We start from the raw sequence: 20,498 nt of genomic DNA, 5'->3' as shown, positions 1-20,498 counted from the left end.
TTTCCCCATTTCCAATGCTGACCAGAAGCCCTGGGTTATTTTGCCTGTACTTCTGACTCACCCACTATAAATTAGGGATCCCATGCCCCCAATCTTGGACTTAACTAATTTGCTAGAGCACCTCACAGATCTCAGGGAAACATGTTTATCAGTGTATTATAAAGGAAATAATAAAGGATACTGTTGACCTAAACAAAGAAACCAAGATAAAATTAATATAGGTAGAGAATGTATTTTGACTAAGGTTGAGGACTGAAGCCCAGCAAACACTGAGAAGTGCTCCTGAGAACAAAGAAAAGGCTCACGTTTTCAAAGAGAAAAGGCAGAATTAGGGGAGGTGATGACAAAAGTTCTCTTTTCAGAAATTTGCATTGGTTTACAGAGATAACATTGATTCATGATTGGCTATAGAGTTCAAATTATGTTATCTGCATATGGTGTCATTATGTTAATTTATAGCTATTGATGGTGACTCAGTCTAGAGTCCATATAGCAGGTGGCTTAAAATGATTACTTAGCTCAAGGAGGAGAGGGTAGGACATGACTGTGGTCTAATTTCAATGTCTCTCTGGGCTTGATAATTTAAAAGGGAGATCACATTTCACAGATAAAAAGTTTCTTTTTCTTTTGCAATACAAACAACCAGATGAAGAGGTATATAGGGCAAGGTCCAGAAGGGTCCCAAGCACAGGAGCTCCTGTCCTCATGGAATGTGCTAAACTCCCTGCACATTGAGTTCTTGTTCACCTTCTTGTAAGCCTGTGCATTGCCTGGAAACCCTCCAAAACCTGTCCTTTTGGGTTTTCTGAAGGCTTTATTATATAGGCATGACTAATGGAACCATTGGCCATTGGTGATTAACTTAATTTTCAGCCCCTCTCCCCTTCCTGGAATTTGAGAGTTGAGACTAAAAAATCCAACCCTCTGGGCACAATGAATGGTTCCCCTGGGAATCAGCCCTCCATCCAGTTCTTTCTAGGGCTTTCTAAAAATTGTCTTATTAGCATAAGCTTACGAATATTTTAAAGCACTTGTTGCAAGTAACAAAAGACTGTCTTTCAACTTTATCTTTTAGGAGTGACTTCAGGAATGAAGGACAAAGGTCAAATACTTTAACAAAAGATATTCTTACTGCTTTAGTACTTGGGGCATGAGAAGGCTTATAGGAATCTTCCTAGTTGAAAGCCAGGAGTCATGGATGGACATAAACAAATTATATCTATCATAACATCATCAATACTTACAAATATAAAAAGAAAATATTTCTGAGAGCCCAATATGAGGCAACCCCATTGAATGACTTATATATGTTAGCAGGTTGGATACTAGCAACGCTTTTATTTTTGTAATTGCCTGACAGGTTTTTCTTGCCCACTGCACAGCTAGAACCGATTCATAGACAGCAATATTACAGTAAAGATTTTAATAAATACAGAGCTAGCCAAACGGAAGGACAGGAGTTTATTACTCAAATCAGCCTCCTTGAAAGCTTGGGGGCTAGAGTTTTTCGAGGATAGCTTGGTTTGTAAGGGGCTAGGAAATGGGAAATGCTGATTGGCTGGGAATGAAATCATAGGGGTTTGGAAAATAGCTCCAGTGTGCAGGCAGCCTCTGGGTGGGGACCACAGGATCAGTTGAGTCATGAGCCATGAGTCCAGGTGGAGTTAGTAGGTTATCAGAACGCAAAAGTCTGAAAAACATCTCAAAAGACCCATCTTAGGTTCTACAATATTGATGTTATCTATAGGAGAAATTGGGGAAGTTACAAATCTTGTGACCTCTGGAACAATGGCTGGTTATTATCTAGGTCTGCCTACATTTTAGCAGAAGTCAGGCCTCTCCCATAATCCTAATCTTCCATTAGTTTTACAAAGGCAGTTTTGTCTCTGAGCAAGGAGATTTGTTTTGCAGAGGCACTGTTATCATTCTTGCTCCAAAGTTAAACTATAACCTAATTCCTCCCATGGTTAGCTTGGCCTACACCCAGAAATGACCAAGGACAGCCGATGTTTGAGTCTAAAAGCAAGAAGAAATAAGCCATGCTAAACTTCTCTCACTGTCACTGTCTTTGCAAAGGGAGTTTCATTCTTAAAAACTCTAAAAAAAAAAAATCCAAAGATGATTTCTTTAATAAGTATTACAGCTAAAATTTAAAATCTAGCACCTCTGAATGGAGTGTCTACGTTGTTTTTGCCATTATCACACTGGTACCAACAAGAAAAATATATAATATAAATGAATTATAAAACATTTTGAAAGACTTGTCCACTGACACTTCCTTCCTCAAAGACTGTAAGACCTTGCTATAGATCAAGATTTGTGTTTTACAGTATGATTCCAGAAGCATGAATACTTAACTGCCTCTCTAACGGCTCTTAGGGTGTTTAGAGCTCACTGAATAAAATCTGATTTTCTGGTTAATGTTGGAGCTCAGAAGCCAATAATTCAAATTGTGGCACTTTAACATGCTGAACTGAAGAAGGCTCAAAGTCTTTCCGACCTTCCCTGGGCTTCCACCATCTCTCCCAAAGAAGTTGAAGTGCCTTTATCTGCCTAAATTCCGGACCCACCAAGAAGAATAGTTGGTTTTTTTCTTCGCCTTTCTGTAAGAGCAAAAATGTAACAACACCTGAATAGACCCTTTCACTGTCAAAGAGAACTATTTAAAAGTTAATCTGTTCGCAGGGATCCTTTTATTCTTCCTAGTAATATCCTCAATACAATTCCTCTTCTCTCCCCTCCCATAACCTTTTTGGCCAGCATAATGTAGTAGTATCATTGTCTGGGGTAATTCCCAAGGTTCGTTGTCCCACGACATGGAAAGCTAGGAGGCAGACACATCAGAGTGAGGTTAAGCATGGATATTTAATTTTTTTTCTTTTTTCTTTTTTTTTTTTTTTGAGATGGAGTCTCACCTTGTCACCCGGGCTGGAGTGCAATGGCATGATCTTTGCTCACTGCAACCTCCACCTCACAGGTTCAAGCAATTCTCCTGCCTCAGCATCCCGAGTAGCTGGAGTTCACCATGGAGTCTTGAACCCAGATTCTGAACCCTGAACCCATCTCCTGAACCCATCTCCTCAATTACTTACACTAAATCTAGCTATGACTGCCATTTACTCAGAGTTTCTGGTATTTCCTTGGCATCTTCCCATACCATTCAAATGGCCACCATCAGCCAGTCAATTAGGGTGTGGTTGCCTTGCCTTGTGCTAACTGCCTGATCACCTGCAATCACTGATGGAGGGAGGGATGAGTCGTAATGGAGGCCAATTTTTCCATTTCAGAGGCAGAGCAGATGATGCTGTTGGCTCCCTCATCCCAGAGATGAGGCATCCAGGCAGGTAGAGGTTCCCCCGAGTGCTGCTGACACTGTTTATCTAATTCCCACAACATAATTGGGGTATAGGCACCATATGACGTCTGCTCTGTCATGGTAGGGGGTCCCCGAGCCCAACCCTGGGACCCCAATGGCTGTTCCTGCTCTATTTTCTGATGGACCACTGGGCAAACCTGCAACTGTATCTTCTTCCTCAGTATCAGACTGAGCAGGGGTCTCTGACCAGGATGGTGGGTCCAAGCCTACGGTAATGGCAGCCTCTAATTCTCATTCCAAGCTGTGTATCTGGGCCTCCAGGTGTTCTGTTTGTGCCTGGAGGTCCCCTACCTTTGCTGCACCCTGCAGGGACTGAGTGTGCAATTACCATAGTATAGTCAAAAACACCCATTGAACTCTGCCAGCAAAGGCATTGTCCTCTGATTGCTCTGTGCTTCCAGGTACTTCAGTGCCTTCTCCATGCTCACAGGGGACCTGTCCACCACCGTCAATGTTTCCTCCAAGGCCCATCCTAGCAGCACGACTGCCACCAGGTACCACAACCCATGCTGGGGCTACATGGCTGACCTGGGATCATTAAGGCTGAGGGCTCATGCATCTTGGGATCCTACTGAGTATGCCAATTGACAGGTTCCAACCTCAGCTGGGTTCTGAGGGGAGGTGATAGACAGGTGGTGGGTAGCTGAAAGAACACTTGGATTGTAGGCATTTGGGACATGGCTTTATTCTCTCTCCTGTCGTACAGGGTCAGCAGTGCAGTTACATTAGTCACTGACATAGTGGCTCAAAGCCAGGTATGAGCTCACACAAACAGGTTATATTAAACAGCTACATAATGCATGGGGTTGTGCACCTGCGCTCCAAACCTGCTGTGTCATACCATAATGGATGTCTACCTTGGCCTACTCGTGACTTAAGCACAGCCACTTTCCTTATAATAATAAAGAATTTTTGAAAAATGCATAGTTTCTCCTCACTGATGACATGTGGAGACACTGTAAAGGACAAAGGTGGCAAGTGTGATTTCCTATGGTCAAATTAGCTACCTCCAGTGAATTCTAGATACCTTGGTTTGCCTTTTTCTATTTCTCTTGGGAGGAAAGTTGTTCCTCAGTATCACCACAAGGTGTCAGTAGAGTCAATTGTATAGAAACTGGGAAAGGCCAATAATTCTAAAATCTTTCTCCTGCAAAGGGAAGAGAAAATATGTTTCCTACACAGTCTGAGTTACCGTATTTAGAGCATTCTACAACTTTCTTTCTTTTTTTCCTTTCTTTTTTTTTTTTCAAGGTCTCACTCCGTCCACCAGGCTAGAGTGCAGTGGCAAGATCATGGCTCAATGAGCCTCAACCTCTCAGTTTCAGGTGATTTTCCTGCCTCAGCCTCTTGAGTAGCTGGGACTACAGGCATGTGTCACCACACCTGGTTGATTTTTTTTTCTTTTTGTAGATTTAGGGTTTGGTCATGGTCCCCAGGTTTGTCTCAAACTCCTGGACTCAAGCAATCTGCCTGCCTCAATCTCCCAAAGTGCTGGGGTTACAGGCATGAGCCACTGTGCCTGTCCCAGACTTTCTTGAAGAAATGAAAGATTTGATGAGTATAATGAGGTTCCAAATCCCAGTGATGTATTGGGGTTGAAGTTAATTTTAGACATAGAGAATGGGAGTGAAAGGGAAAGAAAGTTGGACTATGGAAGTGAAAAGCAAAGGGAAGTAAACACACAATAAAACTCAAGTTCACTGAGCATCTTTCATGTGTCTGCTATAATGGTAACTGCTTTACAAAGGTTATCTCAATACATCTTCTGTCTCAAGGTAGGCATCATTCTTACTTGACTTGGGCTAAAGGGGCATTGCTACTTGAAAGAAAAGGTATCAGTGACTGACGTAGCAGTGAGGTTGAGCCTAGGATAAAAAGTGGTTTTGAGTGTTGCCTAAAGGACTGGATGCCTTTTCTGATAAACAAGTCAAAGCTGAAGAGAGACCCGGGGGGAACTTTGAAGACCAGAATTTTGACTGGGTAATCAGTAAGACTTCTGGTATCCAGAGTCCTGTGGTGGTGGTGAAGACATGGTGGCAGGGGGTGAGGAACAAAGCTGGAGTGTGAGTACAGTAGATGAATACACCAATTGTGGACAATTGTGGACTCTGGGTTATAGTCCTCTCCTGTGGCAGAAGGTGGCACCGTGTGATTGATATGGGGGAGGTGGATTTTCTTTTTTTTTTTATTTTTTTTTATTTTTTTTTATTTTTTTATTTTTTTATTTTTTGAGACGGAGTCTCGCTCTGTCCCCCAGGCTGGAGTGCAGTGGCGCGATCTCGGCTCACTGCAAGCTCCGCCTCCCGGGTTCACGCCATTCTCCTGCCTCAGCCTCCCGAGTAGCTGGGACTACAGGCGCCCACAACCGCGCCCGGCTAATTTTTTGTATTTTTAGTAGAGACGGGGTTTCACCGTGGTCTCGATCTCCTGACCTTGTGATCCGCCCGCCTCGGCCTCCCAAAGTGCTGGGATTACAGGCGTGAGCCACCGCGCCCGGCCGGGAGGTGGATTTTCAAAGGAAGGACTCTCGCGCTCTCACACACACACACACACACACACACACACACACACACCCCTGTTTATCCCCTACATTCTTTTAGGCAGAAGAAGTTTGCTTTATTCTGTGTTCAAATAATAATTAGTGCCCGGTATACATCCCTAATTTCATTGTCATCTCTGTTTCTCTTATTTGACATAGTGTCTTGTATCCAATAAGTGTCAATAAAAGCTGAATGTCCACAATAGGTAAATAAACAAAAGAAATGGTGTGTGTCAGTGGGGGGTGCAATGGACAAGGAGAAGATATAATGAACGAGAGTTTGAAGATAAAGCTAAAATCAAAGAATCTGACAGTCCAGTTTCAGACTGGGGAAAAAAACAGCAGAAAAGCTGTCTGAGTATCAGGATATTTGATACAGCGAGTATGACCCCTGCTACAGTGGGTAAAAGAAAGAGAAACATGACCAGTTCTTTCAATGAAATGGAGCTCATGTAAAATTGAAATACTTTTCTACGTGTGTGTGTGTGTGTATGTGTGCGCACACATGCTGAGACTTAACATTTCTACACAATTGGTCTTTCTTGCAATACGAAAATAAGTATCAACTGGTCTTTGCTTCATAACAAATAAGTATTCCTGGTTAGCTTTTGTTTGCTCATTAGTTTTGCTTGAATATTTGGGGGGGAGAAAATGGAGTTCAAATTTGGGTTTATTCCTGTCATTGTTGACTTGTTCTGTGTTTAAAGGAAAAAACAACAAAATAAGTGTCAAAACAAAATATGCACTCAAAGATTTTATTTTGAAGCCAGCTACTTTCATGGACCCTGAGACTTCATTGTATGGGGCTTGCCTTTACACATCAATGAGTAAAATCCATGGGATAAAACATTGGCACCAGTATAAAAGAGTCTGAGCACCACAAGAAGTCAGTTAACTCCTGTTGACTGTTGACAATTAAGGGGTACAATAAAAGATTGTGCCCTTTGCTTCACTGTGATCCATTGAATGATCATTCTGCCTAGTTTTCTGGGAAACATTTTCTGGGAAATGTTTCTGGGAATGATCATTCTGCCTAGTTTTCTGGAAATTCAGACTATTTGGCTAGTCTAGTAAATGGTAATTTACAGCTCTTTGCTTTTGCTGAAGTCAATGTCAGGCAAATCAAGAGATTCCCCAATGAACACATATCTTAAATGACAGTGAAATAATGTTTGGTTTTAATGTTCATTACTTTAAAAGCTTACATTTAGGAAACTCAAGCTTTGCTTTTTTATAACGGTTAACTTTTCCGTATTATCATAAGAATCAACTTTCTGATTAATATTTCTCCCTTTTTTCCTAAGAAGTCAATAGTTCTTCATATCCAGGGCCATGAGTCATCTTTGAGGACATAACAGAATTATCGATGTAACTGTGAGGCAGGAAAAGCACACTCTAGAAGAAACAAAGTATGTTAGGTCTTCAGACTTCAATTAGGTTCAAGACAGATGTATATATGCCATTTTTCCAACTGTATACGTAGAATTCTTAGCTAATCCAAGATAAGTAGAGCATATCACCAGGTTCTTCAAATAATTGCAACTTATCAATCTAGCATTCATTCTACACTCTATAATACAATTTTGGATAAATCAAGGCTTTTTAATACAGTTAAATAAAGCCATAAGTCCATAGGGGTGGTATCCCTTGGAATTTGATTCAACAGTATATTTTTAATATGTCTTTTAAAAAGGGAAAAGAATTTAAAATCACCAGGAGCAAAAGCAGAGCATAAGACATTCACTGGATCCAGTTACATGTGTAAATGCCCTTTACCAAGTCAATACTATTAGAGAGATCAGTGGTTGTGGCAGAAATTGTTTCTGCTTAGAAGGGAGGCAAGCCCGGTTCTAGTGTCCTCAGCACAGGCACAAACTCATAGCATAATGCCAGGCGAGTCATTTAACTTCCCAGAGTCTCATTCCCTTCATTGACAAAATGGGAAGATTGAACCAGTTGATTTCTCATTTGAACTATTTTCATATCCAGTGAACTCTCAGCTTGTCAGCTACTCAATTGCCATCTGCTTTTCTTTTCTGTCTTCCATCACCATGAAAACGCCCTCCCATGTGTATCTCATGACTGGCTGGTTGTTCCTTCTATCATTCTTGGTGACATAGTTCGACACAGTACAGAAATAAGATACACCAGGCAAGATTAAGAGAGGCTGGCCAGCGCACTCACCCCAGGGAAGTCAGAGTAAGCCTGTTTCCACCACAGCACAGCAGTGAGCACAGCTAGGCAGAATTCCAGCAGAGTGCAAATTAGCATCAGAGACAGAGTTCCCTGAAAGTCAAGAAATAAAAGATTGGTGGTGCTTAGATCAGCTGACGCCTTCATGCCTAGTTGAAAGGTGACCATACAGATGAAGACTTCCTCAACCATTAGAGAACAAAGAAAGGACACCATCAGGAAAATAAAACTGCTCCTCCCACACCTCACAATTGTCTTAATTCACCCCCTTAACTCATTCATTTCCTTGAGAGGAGAAAGGGAGAGGAATAGTAACTAAATCAACTAATCTACTTCATACACTTATTTCTTACTTCTCTGAGACATCGATAGTTCTGATGACATTGTTTACTCGGCAAGAAAGCAGAGTGGTGTAATAACTCCCAGGACTGAGAATCAGCAGCTCCGTTCCAGTCTCACCTTTACTGCTTAGTAGCTGTGTAAGCCTGGACAAGTCTCTGTCTTTCTCTGTTTCCTCATGTATCAAACATGCCTACTAACATTTCTTTCTCAGAGATTTGTGAGGATCAAGGAGGCTTTGACTGTGCAAGTCCTTTTGTAAAATTCAGTATTGACATCCCTGTCTATGTATTTGAACCCCTTTGGATTTCTTCTTGATCTTTCTTGTGGTTTCTTTGTTGTTTTTTATGTTTGTGCTTTTTTGTGTGTGGCTGGAAGGCTTAGAAAAAATCCATGAAGGTCGTAAACTGCCAGAATTGCTAATCACCACTAGCAACTCACAAGGAGGGGTTCTACCATTTCTGTCTTGAGACATTCTTTGTGCAGAACTGACCATCTGATAATAAAGGGAGATAATTTGATCACATGAACTTTTGGTTTGTGATATTTACATACAGTTAAAGAGAAGATATAAATATAACTTTTTTCCTTTACCTAGAAATTGTTCTAGCAAGCAAGCTCAACAGAATCTCTCTTATTTCCAATGTATCATGAATTTATACTTTTTCACTACCAAATTTCTCTGAAATTTCTCTTCAGAATTTTTCCCAAGGTGGAATTGGCTGCGCCCAGTGTTAATCTGTACTATTTACTGTCAGCCTGATTTACTTGTACTTTTTCTCATTATACCGTTACCTTGGGAGCAAGGCCCTCTTTATAGTGAGTGCTGTACAAACATGACTTTCTCCAGACCTTTCTATCTGTCCATCTTCCAGTTGAGCTCCTGGCTTATCTCATTTTTATGATTGCAGGACAACAAATATACTGCAATCTCTTTACTCTTTTTTTTTTTTTTTTTTTGACATGGATTCTCGCTTTGTCACCCAGGCTGGAGTGCAGTGGCGCGATCTCAGTTCACTGCAACCTCCGCCTCTCAGGCTCAAGCAATTCTCTGCCTCAGCCTCCCAAGTAGCTGGGATTACAGGTGCTCGCCACCACGCCTGGCTAATTTTTGTATTTTTAGTAGAGGCAGGGTTTCACCATCTTGGCCAGGCTTGTCTTGAACACCTGACCTCATGATCCATGCACCATGGCCTCCCAAAGTGCTGGTATTACAGGCATGAGCCACTGCGCCCAGCCATCTCTTTACTCTTATGTTGTCTGTTTTTTTCTCAATGTGTTGCTGACTATGCACATGCCCCTTAATCTTTCAACTGCAGACATATTATTTCTGTTAGCCAAACTTCGTTGTTTTTCTTCTTCCAAAGAGATAGAATTCTCCTGCAGTCATTCTCAATTACACTCTCCATCTCCCTATATTTCTTATCTCCTGATTTAATATATCATACTTCTTTCAGCTATAACAAAAAGCAACAATAATATTGCATTCTCACCTGATCAGTAGTATTCATTATTGTGATCATCAGAAGAAGCAGCCCTTATCTTCTATCCCCATATTTCCTATTCTCTTTTTCTTAGTACTGAATCTGATGTCTTCTCAAACCAAATTCACTCCTTACCACACACACATACTGGGTTTCCTTGTTGGCATATTCTGATCTCCTGGGTCTTTCTGCTCTGTTTCCATTCTTAATTCACCACTCCGTGTACCAAAATTCTCAGTTTGATAAACTCATAATTTATGCTTCCAAAATTGGATTAGTTTAATAATTAAGAACCTCTACAAACAATGAGTTTTATTTTTTCATCATCAACCTTATTTAACATTTTCAATTCCACCCTATTACTATGTAATCGCCTTAGTCTCATCCATGTAGTCCCCTTTGATTTACATAATCCTGACCTTCCCCCAGATGCCCAAACCAGAACCAATAGAGAGATTTTCAAAAGAAGGAATAACAAGAAATCCAGGCTTTTGAATACGTCATAAAATTAGAACATCCCATCTAAAATACTTACAGCCAGACTGGCTTTGACTGTATAGCAGTCCATGGTATAAAGTGAATCGTGATAATAGTAAGAAACATAACTTCTGGTTGGTATATTATTTTTGTCCAACTCACACTGCAGGGAAGCAGGATTTAAGGCAGCCAGTTCGACAGACAGGATAATGAAACCCACCAGGGCAGAGAGAGCACTCAGAATGCTTCCAACCAGGCTGCTATGCACCTGAAAGAAAAATGCTAGGTAAGGATCATTGCTAATGACCCATGAATCTCTTATATGTCTTTGCCATTAAATTGTAAGTTATTCCCTTATCTGTCCCCTCAGGAGGTCTGGGATTAATCATTTATTGCTGTATGCCTCTCCAGTGTACAGCAAAAATCTCTCAATCTCCGAGGTACATCTTAGCTGAACGAATGAACATATGAACTGGTTCCCCTTAAGCAGGATCTCAGTGGTGTGGTAGAGAATGTCACTCTCCTAAATTTTTTCCCCAGGACAGATAGCAGGGCCTTCATGAGGCTTTCCCTGCAACATTACCAAGAGAGCATGACCCAAAGCAAAGGTGGCAATGAACCAGATGCAGTTTCTCTCTCACTCAACTCAAAAACCCCTGGTGGAAGCATCAGCTACACGGAAAAGGCAGATCATGTATTAGCATGGTGCAAAAGTAACTGCGATTTTTGCTGTAAAGCCACAATTATGTTTGCACCAACCTAGTAGTTCACTCTTGCGTGCCCATTGCCTCTCTCAAAAGCACACCTCTCAGAGATGAGTGAGGGGGTGGTTCTGAGTCTCAGGCAGGCCCTGGAACCTGGGCAGGCATACGGTTGGCCACACTGAGCGCAGCATGGGGTGACTGTGGGCAGAGGTCTAGGTACAGCCCAAGGATGGTGTAATGTGTGGGAGGCAGTGGGAGGTATAAGAAAAAGGTCTGAACTGGAGGTCAGAATATTGAGGTCACAGTACCAGACTTGCCTTGGCGTATTCCCTTGGGCAATCAGTTCCTTGGTTTTATTTCCCACTCTGGTTCTCATTTCTACATTTATGAAGTGAAGGGAGTAAATAAACTGACCTCAGAAGTGACTTCCTTTACTCCAACTCACACAGAAAAGAGAATTGAGCTAAGAGCATTCTGAAAGCTATAGTTACAGGTAGGTAGGCTCCAGGGCACACCCCACAGCTGTACAGTAGAGGGTTACTTGATCCCACATGGGCACTTCTTCTTTTAGAAACTCACCAGTTGATGCTCTGGGACCCCAATTTCCCAACATAATGACTAAAGGGTATACTCCTGGGCCTCCTGGTAGCCAGTAGTAGTCTCGATGCCTAGAGTATGTTTCTTAGAATAAGCTAGATTTGTCTTGAGATGGCACTCTTCTTCAGTCTCAAAAAGGGCTGGTACAATGTGTGACAAGAGCAGAACTCACTAAAGCCTCAGTGTTTCTGGTGAGTGTGAGCCCACCCTGAGATCACATCCTGCATCCTTGAGCTTCCTGCATGTTCACTGTGGGATTGTTCTCTGGAATAAAAGGCCCATCTATTTCCTCCTGAAAGTTTGAAAGCACTAAAAGTTTGTGCCAGGCTACTCAGTGTGGTTGCCAATAGCCACATGGACTATCTATATTTAAAGTAAAATTAAGAGAAATTTTTATTCAGTTGCACCATTTGTATTTCACATCATCGACAGCCCCATGTGACTGTTATGTTGTACAGTGCAGCTGTAGTGTATTTCCATCATCATAGAAAGTTACATTGCATTTCCATCATCATAGAAAATTAAATTAAACAGCACAGATCTAGTTAGTAGTTCAGAGTCTAACTGCGGGGTCCAAATAATAATCTCTAAATACTGATGAGAAAAAGAATTGGCATTTTTCTGGGCACTCTTTCTCACTTCCTTGCTGACTTTGGGAGATTTTTGTAGCCAGAGCTTCTAAATTGAGTTTTGGTGCAATTGCATCATATGACGTTCTCTCACATCAGCCCCTTGAGGGATAATGGATTGAGTGAAGACTTCACGAAACTTTAGAGACAAGAGAAGATTCTCCCTATAATCCAGCCTTTATCTCCTTGCCACTTCCAACTCTAGTTTTTGCTGGAATAAGGGTTAAAGACTGGTAAAGCTTTTTATTTTCTTTTCTTAGCCAACACAAATGACTAGGGACAACTTTTTAGGGTGCAAGAATTTATACTCAAACAAAATAAAAGTATTATTCTTCTGGTGAGATAGATGAAAGACTATACTCAGCCAGCACTACCCAAAACGACTGAAGTCCTCAGGGAGAAGGAAAATCTGAGACAGTCTAAAGGAGCCCGAGGAGACATCATGCCTAAATGTAATGTAGTATACTATAGCAGCCTCTGTGTCTACTTTGGATACCTCACATGAACAAAACTTTGACTCATTGTTTTTCAAGGGTTGTAACACCTGGGCTTAAAGAGTGGACCCCAACCAATAGACCTCTTTATAACACTGTCAGCTTCCTTGCCACTGAAAACCTGAATTTGAAGGCCAATTGTCACCAAAAGGACATCATAAACAGGCACAATTTCTCTGTGATAGATTCTTCGGCATGGGCAGAGGGAATATTATATATAATCCTCTGAATGCGGACTTTGATGTAGGGTACAATAATTGGATAAATGTGCTCTGAACAAGGATACAGAGGATCCAGGCCCGGCTCCTAACTCTAACAACTGTCTGCTCTGGAACTGAGTTTTCAACTTTTCAAAGTAGAAAGACTGGCCTTAACGAGTTCTGTCTAAGTTTTATTTTGATCCATTGGGTTGTGAGTTACAGTTCTTATACTCACCAAAAGCTTGGTTAACCTTTTCTCTGTGGCAATTGATAGAGAGCCAGAAATGATAAACTAAGATAAAAGAGAAAATGGTCAGGTCACTTTCCATGTACAGAGTAACTGCGATGTCACTATCAAAATGTTTATAGAAAACTGTCATGGGAAAAGCCTTCAGAAACCAGTGATCAATGAGGTAAGTTCCATTTAAAGACATATATTTGTCCCTTTGTCCATATAACATTCAGATAGCATCAGAAAAAAAAGATAACAGAAATATATCCTAATAAACAAAAAGTATCCCACTAAACAAACAAACAAAAATACCTTAAAAGCCAGGAAAAAATTTTTGTTTTTTTAATAAAATGAGACAGTTTTGGTGTAAGATGTTCTCTAGGGAAGGACACGAATGCAATGGTTAATTAAAAAAAACAAACAAACAAACAAACAAATAAAAAGTAGTAATTTAACAGAGGAGAAACCTGAAAAATACTACCCCAACCACATGATCACCGTTAATTGTGTCAGTGACGTTATGTTGGTAGCATGACCCTTGATACGACTTGATGAAAATGGTGCTTTACCTCGTTATCATCACCCAAAAATTCATCACCACACTCTAAACATCAAAAAAAAAAAAAAATCAGACAAACCCAAAATTAGGAACATTCTATAAAAATCTCAGCCAGCACTACCCAAATCTATCAAAGTCCTCAAGGAAAAGGAAAATCTGAGCCTAGAGGAGCCTGAGGAGACATCATGACAAAATGTAATGTAGTGTAATACAGTAGCCTGGCATGGATCTTGGAACAGAAAAAGGTCATTTGGGGAAAACCAATGAAATCCAAATCCAAGTGTAACTTTAGTTAATAAGAGAAGAAAAATGGACAAGATACACAAAAAGGTGGACTTCTTGGTGCATCAAATACACAAATGTAAGAAAAACAAATAGCTACTGAATTGCAGGAAGTTGAAGGAAAAAACATCTATGAAAGGGAAGCTTAACTATGAGAAAGCCTCCATCTAAGAGAAAGCAGTTCTCTGAGAAAAGGACTAAGTTCTTTTGAAACTCCAGACTTGCAGCTATTTCAGAGGAATTTCCTGTCAATCACTGGGCATAGCTATCGGCTCAGCCTTACGCGGGAATCAGTCAATGCAGTAAAAGTATTTTCAAAATGTTCAGAGATGTAAGTTTCCTTCCTCCATGATCCCCATAAGCATGGGGGGATCACAGTGTGGTTTCTCTGTGAGTGTATGATGTCTTCCATTGATGCTCATTTTTTTTTGTATAAAATGTTCTTTTCTAACTATTTTGTAGTTATTGAAATTTTTTTTTTTTTTTTGGCCTAAACCTGGAGAGAAGTCACTAGCTTCATCATAGCTCAAGATGATAATGTGAAAAATACGATAATCTTAAAAAGAAATGCTTATTTGTGTCTGATAAGAAATTGATCTAAAATCAGGCAACCCCTGTCATCCTGCCGTACTCAATCCTCCCTGAACTACACACACAGGAGAACAAGCTTCACTGTTGACTCCTTGCTCCTGGCAGATCAAACATAGCAAGGTGGCAGGTGGAAAGTCTAAGCTATTGGCATCTTCCTCCCGTCTTTGCCCCATCCTGCCCTCCTCAGAAACTCTACTCACAAAAAAGGGTCCTATGAATGGGTAAGCAGAGTTCAACAGTGTAGAAGTCACTTGGGTAAAATTTGGAGAGAAGGAAGCAGATGCCAACATGATTCCCAAGCTCAACACCATCACACCACACAAGATCTGGATAGTCTGTGGGAAGAGAAGGGGAGACTGCGGATGAAAACCAGCATTTGTAAAGACAGGGCCTTTTTGCCTCTCCCATGGCTCTAATGCATTATCACTTTCTGCGAGATCCCAGTGAGGATACAAACCCTGTGGAAACTCTGGAGTGAGAAACATGAAAAGACACCCTGGAGGGTGTGCGGCTCTGCCACAGAAGCCACAGTCTTGGTGTCTGGCAGGCGCTCAGGAAGGCGTCTGCATTTCTGCCTCTCAGGCCCTGGTCTGCTCACGGCTCCTGCTTCCAGCTCAGAGCAGCTGCTGGGATTTGCTTTCCCAGTTCTCAGGACCTCTGAGTCCCTGACTAGTTAACTGGCTTTCTACCTCCCTGAAAACAAGGGGCACCTGAAAGCCCCCACATTCCCTGCAGTATTGGCGGTGCAGAAGTCCCTCCCCTCATCTCCCAGACTCCACTAGACATGGAGTTTGCCCCTCTGGTCACCTCCTTGGAAACTGCAGTTCACAAACCAAAAGCTGAAGTTCTGGAAGCTCTTTTGTTTTTTACTTTTATTTTAAGTTCAAGGGTAAAAGTGCAGGTTTGTTACATAGGTAAACTTGTGTCATGGGGGTTTGTTGTACAGATTATTTAATCACCCAGGTATTAAGCCTAGTACCCATTAGTTATTTTTCCTGATCCTCTCCCTCCTCCCATCATCCACCCCCCGAAAGGCCCCAGTGTGCATTGTCCCCTTCTACGTGTCCGTGTGCTCTCATCATTCAGAAGCCATCACCCTTAGCAAACTAACAGGGACAGAAACCAAATACTGCATGCTCTCACGTCTAACTGAAGCTCTGTCTTAGGAGGTAGTTTCCCTCCTGGACGTCCACCTCAGAGATTCACAGCTCTAATATCATTTACCAAGAAGTTTTCTAGACCTTATGTCACATGAGCCTCACAGAAACCCACGTGATTGTACATGAGGCAAGGGAACTAGTCCCATCAGGTCCTGAAATCCAGTCAAATGGAGTGCCTCACCTCAGATCACATAAGTGCAGAGGCAAACAGAAGGTGAATATCATTTCCATTCTCAAAAAAGTAAGGAGAAAAGAGGGAAAGGAGGTGTATATTTCATCTGATTTGCAGTGAGGGTAAAATTCTTTGCAAAAAGTCGGTGTAGATTATTAAGCATGCAATTGTGAAATATATATACACACACACACACAAAAAATATGTAATTATTTACCACCATTACTTTTGTAAAAAAAAAATATAGAGAAGCACTGTATTGTAAAAATACAAAGACAACATAGAAAATGAATTCCTCATATTCAGAATAAGGGAAAATATATTTCTAAGACAACCTCTTGTGGAAAAGTTCTGGGACAGTTTTCTCCAAGTGGCTTCTACTCCAAAGTCCTTCTGGCAAAGCTTAAGGGTCTCCACACTCAGGACAGATGACCAGTCCCAAGATATACATCATCTCTTCCCGCTTCCCCCAACCCCTCTCCAACATGTTCTGAATTAGATTTACCCCAATAACTTTGACTTCTGCCTGTAGACGTTTCTTCAGGCTACCCTGCCCCTGGTTGGTGGGTTCGGGTTTCTCTGCTTGGGAGAAGTTGATGACATTTGATGGGAGCACTATCATGGTCTCATTGGGAACAGGTTGTGATGTCATGATGGTGTTGCCAACTATGGAAGAAAAAATAGATTTACCTCTTAAAAAGTACAGAGCTCCCAGGTTCTGGCTCCAAAAACTGTAACTTGGTCTTTGCCAATTAGTCCAGGCTTGGCCTGTCCATTAGAGAAAGAAACTGATAATATGGAACAGTGAAAACCACACAACCTTGGTTTCATGAGGATTTTTCCACAATGTTTGACACAGTCCATTATCGATAATAAACACATCACAGGGTGGCAGCAACATGAATCTTGAGAGGCCCCAATGTCCAGAGGCAAAGGGTCACACAAAATTTGCAATATACAAAGGCAACCTCCCTTTCCCCTAGTCCTACGGACAACAACTGTATTGCCATATATTTGATGAATTTTCAGACTCATAAATGAACTCTGCTTATTTTTTGTCTAATAATACTATTTATTAGCATTCATCTTAGATATGTTTATCATATTTTACTAGACATGTTCTTAGTTTTTATCCTGCAGTGCTTTTAATCCTTACAATAGCTCTGCATGTTAGTTAGTAAAAACATGTAATAAATAAGGAAATGCAAAATAAAGTTTAAGTTATGAATGCAAATAATATACATATTGCGCATATGTGTGGCCCAGAGTTAATGCTGAAGAAATATTTGCAGTAACCCTTATTGTTCACCCTGGTTCACACAGCTGGGAAACTGTAAAACCAGTCTTGGATCACAGCTTTCCTGGAGTCTGAAGCATTTGCATAAATCTCTAGATCATTCCACCTCTTCCTACTTTCCCACCTGGCAATGCCAGCCTGCGTCTGAGTTTACTCAGACTGGAGAAGCAGCTGCATGCAGTGGTATGAGAACAAGTCTTGGAGTCATAACACATAGGCTTGCATCCTCGGTCCTCCCCACTTTTTAGCATAAAGACCACCGAGGCTGTGGTATTTGTTGCTAAGCTCAGTTTGGATCCCTTTTCACTACACCATTCTCAACCCACAGGCTGCCCAGTTTACAAATGGTCTAAACACATTTGAAGAGACAAGAGCTCTACTCCCATTAATTACACAATCTTAGGTAAGCGACTCACTGAGTTCACGCAATCAGAATACAGCGGAAACAGAGTTAAAAACAGATACTCCTTCCATCTGCCCACTCTATTTCCAAAGGCTCTAGTGTCTCTTAACTGCTGTCAAGGAGTTTCAAGTCATATTACTCCTCTCATGAGGTCACGGCAAGCGAACGGTGACATGAGAAAAGTCTTTCAGCATTACCTACCTGTGGCTGTTGGTTTCAGCTGAGTCCTCAGAAGCTCCCAAGTGGTTTTAACTCTGGGTTCTCAGTCCCATCAATGGTTTCTACTTACCTTCATCTTCTGAAAGTCATCAGCCCTTCCTTATTCCAGTGTTTACAGCTATAAGGATGTGATACTTACAGACTGTAGATTTGTGAAATGTGCCTGCACTTCCTTTTCTGTAAACTTCTAGTAACTTCAGAAAAACCATGAAAAAGACTACCTCATAATTGTGAGAGTTCGGGAGTCACGGAGCCTTCTGTGTGAATTGCCACTTTGAGGTGTACAAGTTCCCTGTTATTAGGCAAGCCTGTTCTTGGAGCTTCAGTTTTCTAATCTGTTAAATAGAGGAGCAATACCAACACTGGAGAATTGTCATAAACATGAGCAAAAATATTTATAAAAAGCGTATGCTGCTTTGAGGCTTTCAATAAATGTAAATAATAATCATAGTGCTAGTAATCATAATATAGATAAATAACAATATTCCATTGTATATAACCAACCATAATAATAACAATAATAATAGCAATAATGACTATACTGCTTTAAAGGAACATTCAGTAATATATAGCTAATAATAGTAATATAGAACATAAAAATTTTAAAAAAATTGTTTTATATATATAGTTTGTGTATTTGCTTGTTTTGTCTTGCTTTTCTAATTCTCCAAGTCTTGGCAGGCTGAAAGCAACCTTTCAATACTCATTGCCCAACTGCTGCCTACCCTGAAGTCCTCTTCCTCCTCTGGCTGCTTTCTTTCTCTAACAACAGATCTTTGCCCTCCAGGAAGGTTGGGCCCCTCTAGGGAAGTATTGAAATATTGAAATGGAGAAGGAACAAATGGGAAAGATTCAGCAGGACCTAAATGAATTCAGCAAACTCATATCTGGCCTGGTTTTGTGAGGACAGAGGCACTGTGCCCCTTCAAACCCTTAGGTGGCATTCTTTGGGAGCTGACTTCAATGTATCAGGCAAGGAAACCAGAGCCAGCCAGGGCGATGGCAAAGCCCCATGCTGCCAGTTTCCTTCCTCCTTTCCTTGGAGGAGCTGCCAGAATGAACCCAGAAACACAACCTGAACCATCACCGTCACCTCAGAGGGCCATGGGTTCTGCACTTCATTCCACACATTAACTCTTCTGTTGAAGAAAAGAGTTAAGAAACACCATTTAGAAGGCTGGATTCGTTCTCAGGGTCTGAATGACACAGACATTATGAAATGTAATTGAATTGTCTTGAGTTCTAACAATAAATCTGAGAGGAGGAATGGACTCACCCAGAAAGCCTGGGGAGAGGGGCAGAATCACCTCCAGCCTCGCTCACCCGCGCTCCTGGTGCCCTTTCCCCTTTCACAGAGTGCCGGCTGTGTTTCCAGTGGGTGCCCTGCATCTTTGCCACCCTCACAGCATCTGTGAAACAGTGAAATGCAGCTCTCCTCCTGAGCTTTGATTAAAAAGGAGCTTGGGTCTCTTCAGGAGCAATCACACCCCCTTTCCCTTCCGGGAAATGTGCTGATAAACCAGTTAAAGTTGCCTACCCAAGCAAAGACACCCTCTCCAGTCTGTTTTACTCTCTGTACTATTTATCTTAAAATGATTTCTGAGTTTTAAGGATTATGTGAGACAACATACGTAAGGTGCTTAGTACAGAACCCTAAAGAATTTGACCTAAAAGTGGTCTGTTCACTGTCTTTCCTCCCCCAATCTTCCTTTTTTTCCATTTTGACTTCAGTAAGCTCCAAACAAGACTCCTCTCTCTTGTCTTTCAGCTTACACTCATTCAGCCTTTTACATTCCCAGTTTTTTCCAGAGTCTGAACTCTACCAACCTAACCAGAGGGGAGAAGACTGATATATCAATAACACATTCTGATTAATGATCTTGGACAGGTTTCTCAAATAAGCTACTAATGCCACTTTGGACTGGGCAATTCTTTGTAGTAGGTGGCTATCCTGTGCACTGTAGTATGCTTAGCAGACTCCCTGGCCTATGCCAGCACAACCCTACCCTACATAACAACCAGAAACATTATCAGATATTGTCAGATGTCTCCTGATGGAGGGAGAACAAAATCCCCTCACATTCATGTTGAGAACTACTGACCTAGGAGCAAAAGGGCTTTTGTGTGTTCTGTGTAAAGGCAGGTGTGCAAGAAACAAACAATGTTTTCTTTAAATCAATTTCTCAACTTTCATTTTTAAAATTTTAAATTGTGGTACAAAATACATATAATTCATTATTTTAACCACTTTTTTAGTGTACAAACCACTAATATTAATTTTGTTCACATTGTTGTGTAACAGACCTCTAGAACTTTTTCATCTTGCAAAACTGAAACTCTATACCCATTGAACAACTACCCCTGTTCTTCCTATTCCCAGCCCCTGTTAACCACCACCCTACTTTCTGTTCCATGTTTGCTCTGTGTCTAGGGGAGGAGATCACCCCTCATATTGTCTTATGCCTAATTTTTGCCTCCAAAGAAAGAAGAAGTAAAAACTAAAAGGCAGAAATGAAATCCACAGGCAGACAGCCCAGCGCTGTACCTTGGA

The 20,498-nt window shown here is 41.2% G+C and overlaps 1 protein-coding gene across 2 annotated transcripts; it reads right to left on the bottom strand.

Moving 5' to 3' along the window:
* Positions 1 to 6,656: 6,656 nt before the first annotated feature.
* LOC112606850 (membrane-spanning 4-domains subfamily A member 6A) lies at positions 6,657 to 19,610 on the bottom strand. 2 transcript variants are annotated; one of them, XM_025357772.1, is made up of 8 exons: positions 19,485 to 19,609; positions 17,930 to 18,282; positions 16,534 to 16,694; positions 14,897 to 15,031; positions 13,268 to 13,324; positions 10,467 to 10,676; positions 8,100 to 8,201; positions 6,657 to 7,310 (listed from the first exon to the last, which is right to left on the bottom strand). In XM_025357772.1, the coding sequence occupies exons 3-8, from the start codon at positions 16,678 to 16,680 to the stop codon at positions 7,215 to 7,217; spliced, it is 747 nt and encodes a 248-aa protein (XP_025213557.1). In that variant the 5' UTR covers positions 16,681 to 16,694; positions 17,930 to 18,282; positions 19,485 to 19,609; the 3' UTR covers positions 6,657 to 7,214. The 2 variants fall into 2 exon arrangements, with proteins under 2 accessions (XP_025213557.1, XP_025213556.1); XM_025357771.1 differs by having other exon boundaries at positions 7,066 to 7,310; positions 18,087 to 18,282; positions 19,271 to 19,610.
* Between the last annotated feature and the right edge of the window lie 888 nt (positions 19,611 to 20,498).

Source organism: Theropithecus gelada, chromosome 14 (genome assembly GCF_003255815.1).
Source record: "Theropithecus gelada isolate Dixy chromosome 14, Tgel_1.0, whole genome shotgun sequence".
NCBI lineage: Eukaryota > Metazoa > Chordata > Mammalia > Primates > Cercopithecidae > Theropithecus > Theropithecus gelada.
This window is presented reverse-complemented; position numbering and strand designations above follow the sequence as displayed.